Source organism: Petaurus breviceps, unplaced genomic scaffold, assembly GCF_028583685.1.
Source record: "Petaurus breviceps papuanus isolate PSGF00001 unplaced genomic scaffold, PetGlider_PUasm1.0 90779, whole genome shotgun sequence".
Classification (NCBI taxonomy): Eukaryota; Metazoa; Chordata; class Mammalia; order Diprotodontia; family Petauridae; genus Petaurus; species Petaurus breviceps.
The window spans coordinates 11366434-11388934 of NW_027187344.1; the positions used below are offsets into that span (position 1 = coordinate 11366434).

A 22501-nucleotide genomic window follows, 5' to 3' on the forward strand; every position below is an offset into this window, starting at 1 on the left:
ACAGATGGCCTAGACCCTTTGTTTCAGGGGGACACAAGGATATAGGTTATACATGGTAGACTTGGAGCCCAGAAAACCAAGGGTTTAAATCTTTCCTCTGATATTTATTAGCTGTGTGATCACGGAGAAGTCACTTAATTTTTCTAAGCCTAGACAGAGTGGGAAGGAACCTTAAAGTTCATGCAGCCCAACCCCTTCATTTTTCAGATGAGGAAACTAAGATGCCAAGACATTTAGCTGGCTTGTCCACCTGTAAAATGGAGATAATGATACCCAGAGCCCCTACTTCACAGGGCTTTTGTGAGGCTCAAATGAGATACTCAATGTTAAGATGCAAACTTGAAAGCCCTATAAAAGTCCCAGTTATTAAATGATCCATCACCAGCCTGCCATTTTATAGTTCTCAAGCATCGGCTCTAACCTATATTTCTGTTCTTATTCTCTACCATTCCCCTTTATGTCTCAGCCAAACTAGGCTAGTATCTCTTCTCCAAGCTAGACCTTCTCTCTCATCTTGGATCACAAGATTCAGAGCTAAAAGAGAATTTAGAGAATATGCATTATGATCTCTTTAAACCACTGTAGAAGTATGAACTCTTATGACATAGTCTTTGGTCCGTCCCTTCCCCAGCCTCAGTCCCCAGCTCCATGGAAAGTCCTTGGTTCTTGGGGTGCTTCAAGAGGGTGATTTCTTTCTTCTCATCCCGATCACCATGCCTGGGACATGCTCCTCTTCTTAACTCTGGTCTTTCTTCAAGACTTTGCGCAGAAGACTTCCTCTAGGAAGCCTTCCTTGATCACCTCAAGTGTGAGTATTTCTCCTTCCTTGAATTAGCTTGCATTTACTTACTTGTGTTCATGTTGTATTCCACCCCCCCAGCCCCCCAGCCCCCAGCAGATAATAAACTCCATGAGGGAGCATAGGAAATCTTTCAGTACCTCTTATTCAGTAGATATTAATACATATTTATTGAATTGACTTGAAAATTATATTGTTGTTTAGTTTTTCGGTTGTGTCTGACTTTTCATGACCCCATTTGGAGTTTTCTAGGCAAAGATATTGGGGTAGTTCACCATTTCCTTCTCCAGCTCATTTTGTAGATGAGGAAACTGATGCAAACAGGGTTAAGTGACTTGCCCAGGGTCACATAGGTAGTAAGTGTCTGAAGGGAGATATGAACTAAGGAAGATGAGTTTTCCTGACTCTAAGCCCAGTGCTCTATCCACTGTACCACCTAGCTGCCTCCCAAACTATATAAATATGTAATTTTATATTATATTTACAATTATATATACACATATAATTTTCAAGTCAATTTTATATACGTCATATATAAATATACATTTGTTGTTATTGTTAAGTAATTTCAATTATGTCTGACTTTTCATGACCCCTTTTGGGGTTTTCTAGGCAAAGATAATGAAGTAGTTCACCATTTCTCTCTCCATCTCATTTTACACATGAAGAAACAGATGCAAACAGAGTTAAGAGACTTGCCCAAGGGTCACACAGTTAATAAGTGTCTGAGGTTGAATCTGAACTTGGATCTTTCTGATTCCAGGCCCAGCACTGTATTCACTGCACCACATAGCTGTCCTCATAAATAAATATATATACATATATAATATAGAAAATATATATATTTTTCATATGTATACTCTCAGTCTAGATAATGTTCTTTCTATTAATCTACCGTTTATTATAGGACGTTGTTTTGAATTGTAGTTATCCATATATATGTCTCATTTTTACTATGAAGCTAGGAGCACGAGAGCAAGAACCTGGGGATTCATTTGTGTCTGTGCTGCTCTTAGACCTTATCATATAGAGCCTTGTATAGACCTCTGATAGGCACTCAGTTAATATCTGTTGATTTGTTGATTGTTAAAAGATTTCTGCCATCTGACCTGAATCCAGCGATCTCCCTCGGAGGGGTCTCTGTCCAGGCCCTCAGTTACCATCACTGGGTAGATGGTACTTTATGATCTGTAGGACTCAGTCCTCTGGTCCTGCCTCCGAGTGGGATGGAGGCCAACGGGAGGGGAGCAGCTAGCTGACCTCGAGAAGTAGCCAAGTCTTCATTATAGAACCATTAAGTGCTAAGAGCTGGGAGGAGCCTCAAACATGGAATGCTTGAGGCGGAAGGGGCCTAAGAACAGAATGTTGGCATTAGGATGGACCTTAGAATAAAGAATGTAAACTCACTAGGAGGAACTTGAGAGCATGTTAGAATGTTAGAACTGGAACAGACCTTAGCTGTCATGGAGTTCAATTGTTTTATTTCACAGAGGAGTCCTGGGTTCCAGGCCCACTTTGGCCACTAAGTTCATAACCTAGGGCAAGGTCACAAGGACTTCACTAATCTCTCTGGGCTCCTCTTTCCCCCCACCACACCATTCCAGAAGTGACTGTGCTTTGTGTAGCTTAGCAGGAGGCAACCAGACAGTTTTATTACAGGTGTGACTTGAGGGACGCAGGGAATGCCCGACTGCCCAAATTCTCTTTCCTTTCAGGTGTCACAGGCCTGAAATCCTACTGTTGTAGAGAGTTGTTTCAGTTAAGAGTTTACCTACTTCCTGTAGATCCTCTGTTAAAAAGCAGACTCCCTGGGAGGAATAACTGATTAAGTCACTAATTCTTCAGACCCCTGGAGGGGGGAGTCCCCACCTTCCACTTTCTTTCAGGGTCCTGGTGTGTGGATTTCTATTCATTCTACGCTGGTTTCTAAGCCAATTCCCCGCATCTCACACTCACCGCAGAGGGAAAAGATGAGGAAACCGAGACCTACTAAGGGGAAATGACTTATGACACTTTCTGGGGGTGGGGGTGGGAGGGAAATGGGGGGCACCATCCCTGGTGGGGAATGACAAAGCAAAATGACTATGGCCCAACAGGATATGACTCAGGAAGTGGATTCCAACGGGGGGAAGGGAAGGAAGGAGAAGGCTGGAGATGGGCCTAGAGAATAGTGGGCAGAACCTGGTTCAGTCAAGAATTTGGCCCTAGCCATCATGGCCATCTCTAAAGCCTGGGGATTTCCACTCATTGAAAGTTGGAAGCAAAAGCTTAAATATTTCAAGTTTGTCTTTGGTGTTATTTTCTGCTCTTCCCCTTATTTTAGAAACATGTGACCTCTTACCCATAACAGAAAGCATTACTTGGACATTAGAGCTGAAAGGGGTCTTAGAAGTCCTCAGTTCAATCGCCTGGTTTTACCAGTGAGGAAACCGAGGCCCCTCCTAGAAAGGGACTTACCTAAAGTCACATAGCAAGTTAATAAACTTCCTTTTTCTACTTGTGTCTCCTTTTCTGTTTGTCTCTTTCTGTCTGAACAAAAGTTAAGAGGAGCCAGTAGAGAGACCCCAAGAGCATTAAATCCTGACTCACAGGGCCTGGATCTCAGACTGTGGAGTTGGGACAATCACTTAAGCTCTCTGGGCCTCAGTTTCTTGGGCCTCAGTTTCTTCATCTGTAGAAATGGAGGGATTGGACTAGATGACTACTAAGGTCCCTTTAAGCTCTAAATATATGATCTTAGGACACATACACTCATACCAACAAGCATACATACCCGTGCTGACAAATATTTTACAGCAGGCTCTCTGAAAAGGCACAATACACCTTTAAATTTAACTGGCAATATTAACATTAACATTTCCTCCATTACTTTCTTAAATCTAGATAATTTTATAAATAATAATCAACAAAGCAATAAATCAAGCCTTGGGGGGGGCGTGGCTAGGTGGTGCAGTGAGTAAAGCACCCGCCCCCAACTCAGGAGGTCCCAAGTTTGGTTCCAGCCTCAGACACTTAACACCCACACACAAAAAAACTAGCCGTGTAACCTTGGGCAAGTTACTTAACCCAAACTGCCCTCCAAAAAAGGCAAAATAAATAAATAAATAAAGCCTTGGTTGATTTTGTTGTTGTTCAGTCATTTCAGTTGTGTCCTACCCTTTGTGACCTAATTTGGGACTTTCTTGGTAAAGATACTGGAGTGGTTTAACATTTCCATCATTGACAGATGAGGAACTGAGGCAAACAGGGTGAAGTGACTTGCCCAGGGTCACACAGCTAGTGAGTATCTGAGGCTGGATTTGAGCTCAGTTCTTCCTTACTCTGGTCCTGGTACTCTCTCCTCTGTGCCACTCATATGCCCTGATGTATGTGCTAATTTCTGGAGTATGAATATTACACTGAAAATTTAACAACTGACTCTTGAAAGCCAGTGCAAGTTGATTCCAGCATACCCTTAAGTGTGTGTGCATACATATAGACACACATCTCTTTATGAAAAGCCTTGTGTTATCTGAAAAAGGGGGAGACAAAGGAAGAAGGATACTGGACTTACATGAAAACACATTTAAACAAATGAAAAAGGAGTTCAAGTATAATCAATATAATCAGTCCAGTGAGAAGCATTTACTGTGGTCAAGGCCCTTTACTAGGTACAGGTTGTATTATAATGATACTTGCAGCTGCTGGGGAGCTGTAAGACCCATAACACCAGCACACAGGAAGGTTGCTAACACAGGTTCTTGATCTGCTTTTCTAAAGCAAAGACAGCTTCAGAGGGGTCAACAATCTTACTTTAATTAAATAATACAGACAGATAAGTAGAAATAAGTGGGTATCCAAGAAAAAATCCAATAGACAGGGCTCCAACTGTCTAAACAAAGTAATAGATACATAAGCACCAGAACAGGGAGCACCAACATCTGGGTTCACACCTTACCAATGGCTACCCAGAGTCCCATTTGGCCAAATCACAAAGAAACATTCTTCCCATGAGTGAGCACCAAAGTAAAATACCAGCCTCCCAGTATATATAGTTTTCAACTAATAGGTTCAGAGGCAGAAGGCATCACAACCCATGTGACTCAGTGCCTAATTGGTTCAGTACCAAAAGGTATGAAAGCCTTCATGCAATCAAGCCTGGTAAGCAAGCCTCCCTGTAAGCAAGCTCCTCCCCCAAGGCAATATAAATCTCCCTGAATATGGGCTCTATGTGACCCAAGATGTGTCATAGCTGTGAAATGGCCTGGAGCTCAAAGCAGCAAGACATCAGTGAATGAAATACCTATATACTTTTAGACCTGGGAACATGGCTCCTGTTCTAAGGGAAAAGGGGACACATGTGATTACGTAGGCCTATTAATGGTCAGGGAAGACCTTCCTATTCCTATTAACCCTACACAGGTTAAAGGGCATATAAAGATATATTATATTATCCATGCTCCCAATAATAATCACTAGTAGCTGATATTCTAGTGATTTGAGTTTTTCGATGTTCTGTACATGCATGATCTCAATTGATACTTATAACAATTCTGTTCAGTAAGTACTTGGGGTATTGGTAGCTCCCTTTTACATATAACTTTTTTTATTCTGGCCGTCACTGACCAAAGGTCAGGTATGTTAGATTTCAGCTCTCCTCTCCAGGGTAAGGGGATTGGGAGGGGGTATGTTCTAGGTTCTCTGCTAATGATTCCAGCCCTCATTAATGGTATTCCCCAACTATAGGGAGGGGGTCCACTGTACCCCATTTCTATTAGCCACTAACAGTTAGATTAGCTTTTACCCAGAAATGTTTACTTCCAATCAATATATACAAACTTACTTCTTCTAGCACATGAAAGACATAATCCTTCTCCCGACTTCTACTCCCCACCACCTCAGTCTCTGAGGAGGGAAAGGGGAATGAGGTTTGTAACTCAGTTTTTAATAGAGCATGGTTCCAGTTCCAAGTCCAAAATCATCCTCAGGTCTAAGTGCCACGCATTCTGTCTTCTCAGAGCTTCAATGCTTGCTTGGCTGGATACACCTGCTCGAAATCTCGGCTCCAAAGTTACCATGGATCAAACTCCTAGTCCTGTGAGGAAAGCCTCTGTAGCAGCAGCCACACTAGCATACACAGGATGGCTGCTAGCACAAGTTTTTAGATCTGCTTTACTAGGAAAGACAGCTGTTTAAGGGGTCAACAATCTTTTTAAATTATATTCACTACTAGTTCAGGGGAAAAGTCAGCACCCTGAACTTCAGAGAAAATACAAACAGAAAAATAAAGACCAACAGATGGGGTGTCTGTCTGAGAAATTAGCATAGATCAACAGACAGATCCAACTGTCTGACCAAGGCAATATACATAGTTACCAGAGAGAGAAGCACCAACATCTGGGTTTTTCAGAGCCAGGGGGTGGGGTGGAGTGGAATGGGGGTGGGTGGGTGTGTATATGTATATATATATATATATATATATATGTGTGTGTGTGTGTGTGTATATATATATATATATAATGTGTGTATGAATATGAGGCATAATATGGTATCACAAAAGGCCCAAAGGACTATGGGAGTTTAGAAGGAGGAAAAATGAGTATGGATTTCATGGAGGAAATAAGCAGAAGTGAACTTTGAAGGATAGATAGGATTCCTGTAGACATATTAAAACTCAATATATCCAAAACAAAACTCATTAACTTTCTCTTCCTCTCCTCAATTTCTCACTTGCTGTTGAAGACACCATCCTCCTCCCAATCAGCAGACTCACAACTTGGTTGTCATCCTCCTTTCTTCTCTCTCTCGTCCCCTGTATGTAATCAGTTTCCACATACTGTCATTTCTGCCTTCACAACAACTCTCCTATACTCAGGCTTTTCTCCTCTCATACTGCCAACATCATGGTGCAAGCCCTCATTGACTCAGACCTGGACTATTGCAGTGACCCCCTCTCTGGTTTGTCTCCCTGCCTCAAGCCTCTCCCCATTCCAGTCTCTCTTCCCCTCAGCTGTCAAACTGATCTTCCTGAAGTGTAGGTCTTAGCAGGTCACTCCCCTGTTCAGTAAACTCCAATGACTTCCTATGACCTCTTGTGTCAAACTTAAAAACCTCCCTTTGATTTTTAAAGTTTTTTACACAAGTCTTTTTATATTTTACTCACCACTCTGTACCCAGTGATTTAGCAACACTGGTCTCCTAGCTGCTTTCCTGTACAAAACATCCATCTCTCAAACTCAGGGCATTTTCTTTCTTTTGTTACTTTAAAAATAAGTTTTTACTGATGTTTTCTGCTTTTTACATCATCATAGTTATACCCAGTATCCCTCCCCCTTCCCTTCAACTCTGGGTATTTTCACAGGCTTTCTGTTCCTCACCTCTGCCTCCTAACTCTTCTGGCTTCCTTCAAGTACCAGCTAAAATCCCACCTTCTGCTAGAAGCCTTTCTCCCATCCCCCCTCAATGCTAAGGCCTTCCACTTGTTGATTATCTCCAGGTTATCTTGTATACATGTCATTTTTACGTGTCTGTTTGTCTCCCCCATTAGACTGTGTGGTCCTTGAAAACAGAGACTTTTCATTTTCTTTCTTATCTTCAACAATTAGCATAATTCCTGACACATTTGTTGTTTTTTTTTCAGCCATGCCCAACATCCATAATCCCATTTGAGATTTTCTTGGCAAAAATACAGGAGTGGTTTGCCATTTCCTTCTCCAGCTCATTTTACAGAAGAGGAAATGGAGGCAAACAGGGTCAAGTGACTTGCCCAGGCTTACACAACTAGTAAGTGCCTGGATTGTATTTAAACTCAGGATGAGGAGTCTTCCTGATTCCTAGCCCAGTGCTCTCTATCCACTATGCCACCTGGTTGCCCACCAGACACATAGTAAGCTCTTAATGTTTGTTGACTTGACCAGAGGAACAAGGATATTCCAAGCAGGGCAAATAGTCATGGAGGTAGAAATGTCAAAGGTGTATTAAGAGAATAATAAGGAGGCCAGTTTAGCTAGAATGGAAGCTGTAGGCAGGAGGTCAGTGGGAGAAATGGTTTGAAAGGTAGGCAAGACCTTGAATGCTAGGCTAGACTGTCTTGTGCTTAATTCTAAGTTTACACTGAAAACCTGGAACATGTCCAAAGCAGAGTGACCAGGATTGTAGGAGAATAAAGGAGCATCCTGGACAAAGATCTGCTGAGAATTGGTGAAGTTTGACCAGCAGAAGAGAAAACTTAAGGCAAGGATTTTTAACCTAGGGACCATGGATGGATTTCAGGAGGTCCACAGATTCAGATGAGGGGGAGAAATTACATCTTTATTTCAATTTAATCAATTTTCTCTATAGTCCTATGTATTTCGTCTTACACATTTTAAAACATTATTCTGAGAAGGGACTGACAGGCTTCACTGGACTGGGTCCATGACACAAGGCCCACCAGCGGGGTCCATGACACAAGGTGAAGAACCCTTGACTTAGGGGAACACCATTAGTGTCTTCAGGTAACTGAAGGACATGTCGTGTGGAAAAGGTATTAGCCTTGCTTTGTCTGACATCTGGGGGCAAGACTAGAAGCAAGGCAACAGGTCAAGTCAATGAGTATTTTTAAATTGTTTATTATGTCTCAGGAACTGTCAATTATTGGGAAAAGAAAGGAAGGAAGAAAGGAAGAAAAGAAAGATGGAGGGAGGGAGGAAGGAGGAAAGAAAAGAAGAAAGGAATGAAATAAGGAAGGGAAAGGGAGGGAGGAAGGAAAGAAAGAAAGAAAGGAAGAAAGAAAGAGAAAGAAAGAAAGGAAGAGAGAAAGAGAGAAAGAAAGAAATGCATTAACAATCCCTGACCTAAAGGGCTTCACAGTCTAATGGGGGAGACAGCATGTAAGCAACTATGGACAAACAACATGTATACACCAGCGAGACTTTAGCTGAAATCTCAAGGAAGCCAGGGAACAGAGAAGAAGGGCAAAGAGTTGTAGGAATGGGCAGCAGCTGGTGCAAATGCCCCAGTCAGGAGCTGGAGTCCTATTGCCACTGAACTGCAGAGCCCACATATATAGAATATAAGACTGGAAAGACAGGAAGGGGCTCAAGGTCGTGAAAACATCTTAAAAAGCCAAACCCCGCCCCTCGTGTGGCCTCCTCGTGCGTGCATGCACAAGCCTGGCTCCGGTAACCGCCAGCCGGCTGTTGGAGGCCAGGCTACCGCCGGCCTGTTCCCAACAGGTACATGCATTGAGCCTCGCCAACGGCCACTTGAGCCCAAACAATGAAAGCTCTGAGTACAGCCACCTCCCCAGCACTGAGACTTCATTCATTCTTCAAGAGCTCCAGACAGCTGTGGAGGCGCCTGCCAGTAGCTGAGGGACCAGGAACTCAGGCTCAGCTGTTTCTTCTTCAACTTCAAGGGGCCCTTTGGGGTTGGGCATATCAGGGACCCCCGTGTCTTCAGTGAAAAGTGGGGCTGTGTCCTTCTCAGGGACTGATGCAGAGGGAATTTTGAATTACAGACTGATTCAAATGGTGAGGAAAAAAAGTAAAAAAGCTGAGTTTATCTGGGTCCAGCAGAGCCGGAATAATAATAAAAATAGCTCACATTAATATAGTGTTTTAAGGTTTATATAGAATTCTTTATGTATATTATTATCTCATTTGAGCCTTACAACAGTCTGTGAGGTAGGTTCTTAATTATCCCTGTTGTATAGTTGAAGAAACTGAGGTTAAAATATCTATCTATGATAATACCTAGTAATTTTTTTTTGGCAAGGAAATCAGGGTTAAGCAACATGCCAAGGGTCATATAGCCAGTAAGTGTCTAATGTCTGAGGTCAAATTTGAATTCAGGTCCTCCTGACTCCAGGAGGGCTCTATCTACTGTGCCACCTAGTTGTCCCCATACCTATTAAATTTCTGTGTCAGGATTTGAACTCAATTCTTTATTCCAAGTTTGGTCTGGTATCTGCTAAACAATAAAACTTGGAGAACATTGAAGAATGCAAGCTGTAGTGAAAATAGTCCTGGATTCACAGTCATAATCTCACCTCTCCTATTTTCTTAACCTGTATAATTTTAGGTAAACTGATTAATCTCTCTGGACCTCGGTTTACTTATCTCTTTTTTTTTTTTGCTTTTTATTTTTTGGTGGGGGGAAAGGCAGGGCAATTGGGGTTAAATGACTTGCCCAAGGTCACATGGCTACTAAGTGTATTAAGTGTCTGAGATCGGATTTGAACTCAGGTCCTCCTGACTCCTGACTCGACACCTAGCTGAGCCTGTTTCCTCATCTCTTAAGGAAGGTTCCTTTCAGATCTAAGTTCTTTGATTCTACCCAAGCCACTCCTATATTAGAGACCTGAGGATGTAGAGTGACTTAGGGTCACACCTGAGTTAGGGACTGAACTGGAGCCCCAGTCACCTGGTTCCTTCCACGGTTTCTTCCTTTCACCCCTTTGCCATCTACTCTCCTACTGGCAGTGCCCATTCCCCTTCCCCTGTCCTCCAAAATGCCATTTTAGAAATTTAATTCAACAAGTACTTATTAAGGGCTGCTATGTTCAGGGTCCTATGCTAGGCACTGAGAATGCACAGATAAAAATAAAATTGTCCCTGACCTCTGATGGTTTATATTTTGCTAGGGAATATAGCATATACCCAGATAAGTAAATACAAGATAATTTAAAGAGAGGCAAAATACTAATAAGTGAGGACTTCAATATATTTACACGAAGGAAATGATGCTTAAGCTGGACCCTGGAGGAAACTAGGGATTTAAAAGAAATTAATTTCTATTGATTTTTCTTTTTTGCTTTTGAATCAGCTACATTTCCCAAAGCATCCCTCCCTTCTCCCCATCCTGGAAATCCAACCTTATAACACACAATAAAAAAGAAAATTTAAAAAATCATCAAAATTAGCGAACTCATCAAAGAAATTATATTATTTATGGTGTGGTTCACACCTATATTCCCTCATCTCTGAAAAAGGGGAGAGAGCTGCCTTTTCATACATCTTATTTGGGGCCAAGTTTGTTCATTATAATTTCATATCATTCAGCTTGGATTTTTTGTTGTTATTCTTTCCTTTTATTCGGCTGTGGTCAATGTGTATGTTGTTTCTATGGTTCCTCTTAGTTCACTTTGCATCAGTTTGTGTAAATTTTCTTAGACTTCATTTTCATCAGTTCTTACTGTGAAGTAATAGTCTAGCACATTCACATACTATAATTTGTTTAATCGATACCCAGGGGATGGGCTTCTACTTTATTTCTCGTTCTCTGATACTTCCAAAAAGTGTTTCTATAAATATTTTCGGTGTATCTGGGACCTATCTTTTTGTCATTGATCTCCTTGGGGTATATGTCTGGAGATGGGATCTCTAGGTCAAAGGGAATGGATATTTTAACATAATTCCAAATTGAAAGCAAAGAATTTCTAAGAATCTGAAGTAAGGAGGGAATGCATTCCAGGCAAGGGGCACACATTGTGTAAATGCATGGAGATGAAAGATTGGAAGTCAAGATCAGGGATCTCTAGATCAAGGGAAATGAATATTTTAGTCACTTTCTTCACATAATTCCAAATTAAACGCTAAGAATTTTTAAGAGTCTGAGGTAAGGAGGGAATGCATTCCAGGCAGGGGGCACAGCTTGTATAAATGCATGGAGATGACAGATTGGAAGTCAAGATCAGGGAACAGCAGCACCACCAGGTTGGTTGGGATGTCAAGTGTAAGAAGGGGAGTGATGTCAAATAAGTCTGAAAAAATGAGTAAGTGGGACTCAGATTGTGCAGTATCTGAGTCGGCTGTATCTTCAATAGCCACTGAAGATTTTTAAGTAAGGAAATATAATAGTCAGACCTTTGTTTTAAGAATATTTTGGCAGTGGTGTAGAGGAAAGATTAGGGAGGATAAAGCGGAGAAGCAGAAAAATCAATTAGTAAGTCACTTACCAAAAGCACGAGGCTGAGAGTTAGGACTTCTGAATTCTATGCTTCAATGCGCTGTGTGTCAGGTTTTTTCTCTTTATGGATGGGACTCAGGTACTGATGTCCCATACCTGATATGCCCCACCCATTCTCTGTCAAGACAATAGTAATTGCCCTTACTCTCTCTTTAATCCCACCCCCAAACCCCGCCCTTCTAAGCCAGAACCTTGGGAAATCCATGCTGTCAAAAACATCTAGCATCATCAAAGAATCACTCACTCTGGGGTCAGAGGACCTGAGTTCAAAATCTGGTCCTGCTCCTCCCTCTTTATATGCCCTTGGGTAGGTCCCTTTCCTCCTGGGACATTAATTGCCTCCTCTTAGTATCTGATTGGCAGGTTCAGGTTCTCTCCCCAGATGTTTTTCCAGGCTTAGGTTTTAGTTTCCACTAAGCTATTTGCAGTCCAGTGCATGCAGGTGATTTTGAGAAGCAAAGGGTAGAAAGTTTTCACTTCCTCATTTCTGTCCTGTTAAAGGCCTCAAGTTCTACTTTGGATGGGGAACATAGGTTCTTAGTATGATGGGACCACTAGTCAGACCACTCCCCACAAAGCCAGGCCACCAGGCTAGAAGTAATTTCCCCTCTCTAGGTCTCAGTTTCCTTACTTATAAAAATGAAAGATGTAACTCAATGACTTCTAAGGTTACTTCCAGGCATAGGGGAAAGGCGATTGGATCTAGAGTTAAGACCACCTGGGTTTGGAGCCTGGCTTTCAGTACACACTCCCTGTGTGATCTTGGGCCAATCACTTCAATTTCTCTGGACCTTGGTGGCCTCCTCTGTAGAGGTAGGGGTTTGAACAAAGGATCTCAAAGGTTCCTCCCATTCTTAAATCTTTGACCCTATAATTCCTAAGGACCCTTAGTTCAGGGAGTCCTAACATTTTTTTACATCATGGACCCTTTGGCAGTCTGGTGAAATCAGTGGACCTCTTTCTCAAAATAATGTTTTAAATGCGTAAACTAAAATACACAGGATTACCAAGGAAGGTAATGATTTTGAAAATAAAGAAGTCTTTTTTTCTTCCAAGTTCACAGGCCTGCCCTATCTCTCCTGTACCCCCACCCCAAAATCTAACCACAGACCCCATGGACCCTAGGTTAAGAATGCCTGGTCTAGTGTGTGTGACTTCCCAGGAGGAGAGCTCGAGTTAGCCTTGAGAGCAGGGTCTGGGAAGGCAGGGACACCTGGGTTTTCTTGCTATTTTAGTTAATTCTGAGAAAAAGAAGCTATTAGCTTTCTCCCTTTGGGCTGCAGATTTCTTTCCAGTCAGATGAAACTGCCGATCCAAGATTCTGGCCGTCTGTTCTTTTCCCATGAATTCCCATGAGTATTGGGGGGCATTGGAGGAGCCCCCTCCTCCTCTTCCCAGGGGTTGTACACTCCACCCCCCGACCCCACCCCCAAGAGCAGGACCAGGCGAGCTGCTATGGCTAAGTATGTCAAAGCCAGGTTCCCAGACCCTGAGGTTACTCCTGGGTCTTTTCCAGGCCCTGGGGATGCTGTGGTCTCTTGTGCTACTCCCTCCCCTTCTGCTGGCCCAAGCCGAGCAGGCTGCCCAGGGGAGGCGGGCAGGGGCCAGGGGCTGGAGGAAAGGTCTAACTTCCCTCCCCCCTTTCCCCTGCTGAGAGGGTGAGGAGGGTGGAGCCGTGGGAGTTTCACTATTTAAAAATACACAGAGGAAGCGAGCTGAGAAAGTGAGAGAGCAGAGAGGGGACGGGGAGAAAAAGGGGAAGGGGCTGGCCAGAGTGGGGGGGCTCCCACGAACGGATGTGAAGACATTCCAGGGAGGCTTCTGCTTATCTCTTCGGCTCTTCTCGGCCTTCCAAAATGACTGAGGCTCCTAAGAAGACGGGGAGAAAATTCAGTGAGTGATGGGGTCTTTCTCATTCCCCACTTTTGGTGTTCAGGGAGGGGGAATTTGAGTGTGTTCATTCAGTTCCAAACTCTGCCATGGGTTTCCCCCACAGTTGTTTGCATGATGTCTGCCTCCTTCCCTCCTGGAAGAGGCAGAGGTGGCTGTCTAGCCAGCTGCCTCATGGCCCAGGTCACCTGAGCTAGATCTAGGATGGAAGGGATCACAGAGGCCATCTGATCTAATTCCTTCATTTTACAACTAAGGAAACTCAGGTTAAGTGACTTATCCAAGTTTGCACTGCTAATAACTGGCAGAACCTGAACCCAGGTCCTTTAACTAACAAGCTATTTTTCTTTTGACTGTACTGTGCAGGGACAGCAGAGTCAGGGCCTGTAGAGGCAGAATGGAGACTTAGTGGATGGCTCCTGGTAGATTTGGGAAGAATTCTGTTGTAAGCTTGTCAACTCAACTATAAACTCCTTGAGGGCAAGGATGTAGTCTGTTTCATCTCTGTATCTCAAGGGGCCATAATTATGATGTCTTGCTAGCAGCAAGTACTTGCTCAGTAAATGAAGACTGAACTTCAGTTCATTTTAGTAGCCATACTTTGAGTGTCTTCTCTGTGCCTAGCATTGTGCTAAATTTTGTTGGGGAAATACAAATTGTCAAGACTTGGTCTCTGATCTCAGGGGAGGTAGAACATATCCACAAATAACCAACTACAACCTCGGAGATACCACGAGAGGTAACCACCACTACCACCATCCCAAAAACAATAATAATGACAGCAAAGACCATGCCTTCCAAAGCCTTCTCAAAGGCTTTGAGAGCTTAGAGAAGGAAGCACCCTGATTCTGGTGGGAGTACTCAGGGAAAGTTGCAGAGAGAAAGTGGCCTTTCACCTTGATCTTATAAACATGTAGGAGATGGTGGGGGATAGGGGTAGAGGATTACAGAGACAAAGGGGATCTTGGCTCCCTTCTAAGGATAGAGTGGTTTTATTGTAAGGTAATGGACAGGACACTCTCTCCCAGCCCCGTGGCCTTCCTGCCCATGACCAGGTTCCTGGCCTCCTTGGCTTCCTACAAATCCCAGTTAAAATCGTATCTTCTTCAAAAAGCTCCTCCCAATTCAGAATGGTTTTAAGTCAGTGCCTTCCCTCTGTTGGTTATTTCCAACTCATCCGGAATGCATCTTGTTTGTACAAACTTGTCTGCATGTTGTCTCCCCCACGAGACAGTGGGATTTTGTTTTTGTCTCTTTCAGTATAGTGCCCTGGCACTATTTAAATGCCTGTTAACTGATTGATTGATCCCAGGTAGCAAGTGCCTTCCCAACATTCCCTCCCCCTCCTCCATAGTGGATGACCTCTCCTATCCCTGGATTTGTGTATAGTGAGCCTCCAAAAGGTCACGGATGCCTGGCTTCCCCTATGATAGACAGGACCATCAGGCTCCTGGGGCCAGCCTCCCCACAGGGTCTGGATGGAAAAGATAACAGCAACAGAATCTTCAGTCTGGTGGTGATCTGATTGAAGTGTGTGTGTGTGTGTTTTCGGTAGGGAGAAGGTCAGAGACCCCTCTTCCCACTTCCCTATAGTCTTATAGGGAGGGTTTGACTTCTACTGGGTTAATCAGCCCTCCCCCACTTTGATATTCCCTCCCAAATCACCTTCACCTCCCCCTTCTAGAACCCTTAACTTCCCTGATGCTTCTCATAAACACTGTCTTCCTTCAAGGATCCAATGGTCTGCTACATCCTCTGGGAAGCCTTTCTTGATTCTCTCCAGCTATTAGCACTCTTTCAATCCATCCTGAAATTGCTTTATATTTACTTATTATCTCTGTTGCCTGTCATATCCTCTCAGCAGAAGGTAAGCTCTCTCAGGGCAAGGATTTTCTATTTTTTTTTTATCTCCAGCACTTAGCATACGATCTCATATTCAAATAAATATTTGACAAATTAAATTGAGTGAATCCACACAATAACCTGGTGAAGGAGGCAGGACAGATCTATTTTACAGATGAGGGATATTGAGACCCAGAGAGAATTGTCTTAAGGAAGGTCAAATAGCGATTTGCTTGGGCCAGGGCTCTTCCATTTCCTCCTAACTCTTGAATGTCAAAGGAGCTGAGTTGGCTTGGAGTAGATTTAGATGAGTGAGTGTGTGTGTGTGTTTGGTTATGATGGTTTTTGGACTCAGGCTGTGGTCTGGCCAGTGTCACTCCCTGCTGAAGACTTGGAAGGCCAGAGCTAGGGATATAGAGGCCTGTGAGAACTGGTCAGCTTGGGTAACTCTTGGTGCTCTAGGGAGGGAAAGGAAGCAGAAAATGGGGAGCTTGTGTCTAGTCTCGATTTAGTGCCGTGGTTGTGAAGAGGGCCAGCCTGGGAGCCAGAGGTCTGTACTCATATACTCCAGGATGTGGGGAGATGTTATCACCCCAAAGCGGGGGCTGCTGGGTGTTAGTGGCCTGGGCGGAGCCTGGGGGGCCCCAATAGCAGGAAAGGTAGAAGGGCAGCTTTTGTATTCATGAGTGTATGAACATTTAGGTATGCCCACACATATCCTCAAAATCATCTCACTCAACCATAATCAGGTATACAGTCTCCCACGCTCAGCACTAAGAACACTCCCACCAAAACACACACACACACACACACAGGTTTTTAGCCTATACCTGTGGTTCTCCACTCTTTTCCCTAAGTGAACATTTCCTAGAATGGGGATGGGACCATCAGTTATCAAGGTTGTATACTGACATTCTCATCAGGACTTGATGTTGTGATAGGTGGCATTTTGGATAGAGTATTGGACCTGAAGTTAGGAAGATCTGAGTTCAAATCCTGCCTCAGATACTTTCTTAGCTATGTAACCCTGGGCACCCAGCTGCTATCAGCCTCCATTTCCTCCTCTATAAAATGGGGACAAAAACAGCATCTATGTCACAGATCAAATGAGATGATGCTTATAAAGTGCTTTGCAAACTTTGAAACTATGTAATAGCTAAAGTTTTATAAATATTATCTCTTTTTATTATCAACTACAATCCTGGGAGATGGGTACTATTATTAGGCTCCTTTGTGTTACAGAATGAGCAGGACTCAAATTTAAGGTAGAATGTTAGAGCAAGCTGGAAGAGGTGCTACTATTATCCCCATTTTATAGATGAGGAAACGGAGGCAGGCAGAGGTTAAGTGACTTGCCCAGGGTAACACTGTAAGTATGTGGGGCAGATTTTGAGCCTATGTCCTTCTGATTCCAGATTCAGCACTCTATGCACAGTACTCTCCAGATACTTATATACAGGCTAGCTATTATTATAGATGCCTACCTCTCAGACACTGAAACCTCTCATTTATTCACTTTAACCAGAGTTCTTCAAGTTTAAGGCCTTCGGAAGTCTTTCTAACCTTCCCCGGAATTTTACACTCCGTCGTTCCTCAGCACCAGTTAATAACCAGCCCCGCCTGCAGCCAGATGCCTTTGAGAACACACAAGATGATATGGGCACTGTACCCAAGAGCCCTGGGGCTTATGCCCGGTCCAGTGACATGTATAGCCACATGGGTACCATGCCTCGGCCTGGCTCTAAGAAAAGCAGTAGTCGGCGGCAGGAACAGCAGCCTCAAAAGGAGGAGGGCTCCCCAGCTCCTAATCTGGCATCCCGGGAACTGCCTGAAGTTCCGGCTGCCACCCCTGACCTAGCATCCCGGGAGTTGCCTGACATCCCGGCCTCCCCAGCAGAAGAGGAAGCAGATACTACCAAGGGAAATGTTGCCCTCTGTCCCCTAGGGCCCTCGGAGGGCTCCCCAGGAACACAGGACATGGGCATCGGATCAAAGACTGGACAGCCAGTGGGAGAAGCTCCCAGCGAGAAAGCCCGTACAGATACTCCATTAGAAAGGTAAGTACCCTTCTGGAAAGAGTGCAGGCAAAAACAAAGTGAATCTACTTCTAAAAATACCATTGTTGGACCTGTGAGAGACAGCTTGGTGAAATGGGCTGGACTTAACCTTGGAGACAGAAAGAAGGAGTCCATAGACTTATCTGCCCCTTTAGGGTATTTGTTCTGTGAAGTTTGGATTTAGTCAAAGTGCCACACTTGAGGACCTAGGGGGCTACCGTTTCCCACTGATGATAGGAGGAGGCAGGCAGAAGAAATTTTGGAAACTCTAGTCATTCACCAAATATTCCTCGAGCAGTAAGTAACATGTGCCTTGTTAGGGGTGGGGTGGGGTGGGGTGGGGGTGGTTGGGATGGTAAATAAGAAGTGGCTCCTTCCCTCATGGAGCTCATAGTCTTGTAGGAGTGAGAAAACTAGCAGGGCCAGCAATGTCTGCTAAGAGTGGTACTGTTTGTGCTTAAAGAGTTCAGGGAAGGGCACTTCATTCATTCATTTGGTTGGTTGGTCAGTCAGTCAACAAGCATTTCTTAAATATTTACTATGTGCCAGGTATTGTCCTGGGGATATGAAGTAAAAAACAAAACCAAAAAAACAACAACAGTTTCTTCTTTCAAAGAGTGCACTTTCTAACAGGAACACAACATGTATGTACAAGATATAATGCAGAGTATAGGAAGGTAATCAGGGTGGGCTTCACTGAGGAGGTGGGATTACATAGAAAGTAAGAAGTAGTAAAGGCCTTAGCAACCATCCTAGAGGGCCTCCTCATTTGAGAGAGGATGAAATTGAGGCCTAGAGAAGAAAAGGGACCGACCAAGGTCACATAGTACCTGAGCTCAACGTCTAGGGTTTTCTCCAGTACCCTGTGATTCCTGCCCTAATCCCAGCACGTGCAGGCCCCAGCAGAGCTGGGACTGACCGTTTCCTCTTCTCAGGCTTCAGCAGTCAATAGCCAACATCCCAGTGTTCTGAGAGCTGGGAGGAGGTGAGGGGGAGGAACTGTGGGCAGGCCAGCTGGAGGGGAGGGCTTCTGAGCTCCAGCCCAGCCTCCAAAGTTCAGCCCAGCTGCTCAGTTGCCTGGGAGAGAGGGACTTGAGCAGAGGGGCTGGAAGGTTTCTCTGGCTGGAGCTGGAGAGCCCAAAACCCACAGAGCCAGATGACGGAGGTGGGCAGGTGGTACCACACCATGGGCCACAGAGGGTGAGTAAGATGGGTTCCCCCGGAGTGATAGGGAATGGGGCAGCAGGAAAAAGCCAACTCCTCTGTATTACAAAATCAGCAGGACTCAGACTGAAGGTAGAAAGCTGGGGCAAGCTGGAAGGGACATTTGGGATCAATCCCCTCTCACTTTAGTGATGGGGAAACTGAGGCCCAGAAAGGTGAAGTAGCTTGCCCAGGGTCACCCTGGAATAAGAGAATAGTGAGGGGGAGAAATCTGGGGAGTAGGTAAAGACAGAGAAGAGAACTGGCATGCAGACATGCCCACATCTGTCCCAAGAGTCCAGATATACCAGACACCTCTCATTTTGATTGTCTAAGAGGCAGCAGTTCACTGCTAACTTGAAGGGTCTCAGGTATTCACTCTTGCAAAGGAGAGGCTTCTAAGTAACTTGGAGCAACCCTCCTTCTAGCAGCAAGGGTTTGTAGCAAGAGATTGGCAGGGCTGCTTTGCAGGACTGGCTGGGTCCTGAGCCCCTGGGATATCCATTCTCAGGCCCCTGCCCAGGTCCTCATTTCCTCTTCCACTTCCAGCCCTTCCCCAAGATCTTATCGGTCCAAAGAGCATTGAAAATAGCAAACTCACTTTAGTTTCCTGTTGGTGAACTTAGGGAAACCTCACAGCACAAAAAGCTGGAGACCAAAGCTTTAGGATGAGATTTGAGGGCCATGGTCTCTGAAGTCCTGGCATTAGGAGGCACCCTGGGATCCCTGACTTTTCTGATAGCATCTCAGCTGAAATCAGCCCTCCCCTATCCCCACCCCCACCCCAACCATCTCAATGTGCTTCATCTTCTGCCACATAATAGAAAGCAACAGGGGACTACCAAAGTCAATGTGTGACCTTGGGTAAATCACTTCCCTTAACTTCATCTGTAAAATGAAGGGTTCAGATTGGATGATTCGAGTTTTAAAATCCAGCGAGTCTCACCCAGAATAGATATCCTTGTTCTGAGACCCTCAGGGCACAGTCTCAGACTTGAGTGTGGTGGGAGAGAACAAGGGAATGGGACCCAAGTATTCGTCCCTCTTGGTCCAATGAGACAGATCCTGCCTGGGCTCTGAGTCAAGGTTCCCAGTGTGGATCATAGGGTTTAGACCTTAGAGTTCAAAACCAACCTGAAGGGAAAACTGAGTCACAGAAGGGGGAAAGAACAGGGCTAAGGTCATACAGAGAGTTTAGTCAGCAGCTGTGCCCACCTTCTGTCTCCAGATCCAATATTCTTTCCATCATACTTCAGTTTTCTCCATCCTGGGCTTATCCCTCTGCATCCTCTTCCTCCCCCTCTTTCCCCTCCTCCCTGAGGCTAGGCTGCACCTGGCTGGGGAGGAAGGAAGGTGAAGAGGTGAGGGCTTCAGAAGTTCCTCCCTATCCCTCTCTATGAGTGTCCAGCGGAACTCGCTGCTGAGGTCACCCAATGAGGAGGGGTGGGGCACGAGGGGGGGAAGCTTCCAAATAGAGGCAGGCTCTAGCTCATCCCTTTGAGGAACCCCAAAGCTGAGGATGCCCAGGAGAAGTGTTCCTCTCTCTCATGGCAGAGGGCAATAGGAATAGGTACTGGGTATCCTTTAAGAAGAACTCTCCCATACAGACATGGCAACTGAGGCCCGGAGAGGGGCAGTAACTCACCCAAGGTCACACAGCAAGTCACTGATAGAAATAGGATTTGAACCTTTGGCGTGTGACCCTTATCCAATGATCTTTCTATTATACTAGAGATCTCAACGTACAGTCTAGAGTCTAAACTTAATAAAACGAGATTGTTCTGTGAAGTTTAGATTTAGTCAAAGAGCCACACTTGAGGACCTAGAGGGCCACATATGGCTTTGAGACCAAAGGTTCCCCACCCCTGATCTAGAGTCCTTAATCTGTGATCCACAGATAGATTTCAGGGAAGCTGTGAACTTGGATTGGAAAAAAAATGACATCTTTATTTCAATATAATTTATTTTCTTTGTAATTTTACAACTTTTATTCTATGTGTTGAAAAACATTACTCAGAGGAGGGGTTCGTGGGTGTCACCAAACTTGCCCATGACATAATTTACTCCCCATAATTTCTCCTAGTTTGGGAACCAGGATAGGATGGGTGACCTGCTTGAACTAAAAGTGAGATCGGGGACCTAAAGAAGGAGAGGGCCATGTTCAGGGTCATCGGTAGTGTGAATGGGACCTGGGCATTCCTCATTCCCTGGTCTATTGTGTCAGACCCTAGCCAGCTCCTGAGAAGAGGTCCAGAGCCCAAGTTACAGCTCCCACCTCAGGAGGATGAGGAGGCGGGGGCAAGGGGAGCTCTGGTTCTCCCTCCCTCATCACTATTTGGAATGTTGATTCCTATCCAAGAATTCCCCAGCCCCCTGGAGTCCCACGGTCCGACCCTCTTGGTCTCTTGGGATGATGTCAGTAACAGGGCATCTGTTAGTGATTACCAGCTTTGGGGGGGGGGGACTGATGAGGAGGGTGTATTTCCAGCCATCCTGTCCTCAGGCTGTGAGTATTGGGGGGCAGGGCGGTGTTGATGATCCAGAAGACAGCCGGCAGCCCTCTTTACCTCAGCCCCCACCCAGCCCAGGGCTCAGGGGCATGACGGCTGGGGCTTGTCAACTGGAAGGCCACTCCTCCTTCCCTGCCTCCCCAGCCAGCTGCCCTCCTGTTCCCAGCATCCTGCCTCAGCTCCCCCCTCAGCTTTCTCACAATCCCTGAGACCCTCAGACAACTCTGACTGTGGGAATCTTCAGAGCTAGGGTTGGGGGGTGGGGAGGAGTTGTCTTGCTTGGAGAGCTCTGGAGTCAGATTCCTTGGCATTCAGGCTTCCTGAATCCCTGTCTCCACTTAGAACCACTTAATCGGGTGACAGGGATCCTGGCCTCAGGGGACCCAGTCTTGGTCAGCTTTCTCGTGATTCCTAGTAGGGCAGATACCTTACAATCTGCACCCCCCCCACACACACACACACCTTCAAACTCACAGGCACACACTCACACTGCTTTGGCTGCTGGTAGCCAAACCAATCCAGACCCATTTCCCCTCTCCCATGGGATTTGGAGCTGATGCAGGCTCCAGGAGATAGGGCCTGCCTGAAATCTTAATCCATTGCATAAAGGGAGGGAGCATTGACCTGACAGTCAGGAGAACTATGTAGTGTAGGGCAGAGGACTAGATTTGGAGTCAAGAAAATCTGGGGTCGAATCCTACCTCCAAACCTTACCAGCTATTTAACTCTAGACAAGTCACACATTCTCTGAGCCTCAGTATCCCCATCTGTAAAACAGGGATATAATACCATGTAGCAGTGATGTCAAACTCAAATAGAAAGAGGGGCCACTAATCCATACATAAGGGTCCTTGAAGGCTCATATTGACAGTTTTAAAATGTAGTCTTATCTGTGTTTTATTGTATTTTTATTTATTTTGTTAACTATTTCCCAATTACATTTTAATCTGGTTCAGGCTCATTGAAAAGTGTTGTGGGCCATATATAGCCTGTTGGCACATGTTTGACCCCTCTGCTTTTCAGGGATATTGGGAGGCTTAAGTATGATCATCCATGCGAAGTGCTTTGCAGATTGGAGAGCACTGAATAAATGCCAGTTATTACTTATTTGAGCCCCAGCTTGGCCACTTATGTGTCCTTGGGAACATTATTTCAGATCTCTGAGCCTTACTTCCCCCATCTTTAAAATGGGTGGGTAACCTCTAAGGTATTTTCCAATACCAATGCTTATTGATAGAAAACCAGAGGAATGTGAAAGAAGGACATCCCTG

At 44.8% G+C, this 22501-nt stretch overlaps 1 protein-coding gene across 3 annotated transcripts in view; it reads left to right on the forward strand.

Annotated features, from left to right (window-relative positions):
• The first annotated feature begins 13414 nt into the window (after positions 1 to 13414).
• The window catches only part of SH2D3C (SH2 domain containing 3C), a 29825-nt gene continuing 20738 nt past the window's right edge, over positions 13415 to 22501 (forward strand). For 2 of the 3 annotated variants that reach the window (XM_069069547.1, XM_069069549.1), the window contains exons 1-2: positions 13415 to 13621; positions 16986 to 17517. In XM_069069547.1, coding sequence (XP_068925648.1) covers positions 13585 to 13621; positions 16986 to 17517 — 569 coding nt within the window. In that variant the 5' untranslated portion in view covers positions 13415 to 13584. Of the gene's footprint in view, positions 13622 to 16985; positions 17518 to 18567; positions 18718 to 22501 lie in introns of those variants that run through there. The other variant, XM_069069550.1, reaches the window with a different exon arrangement.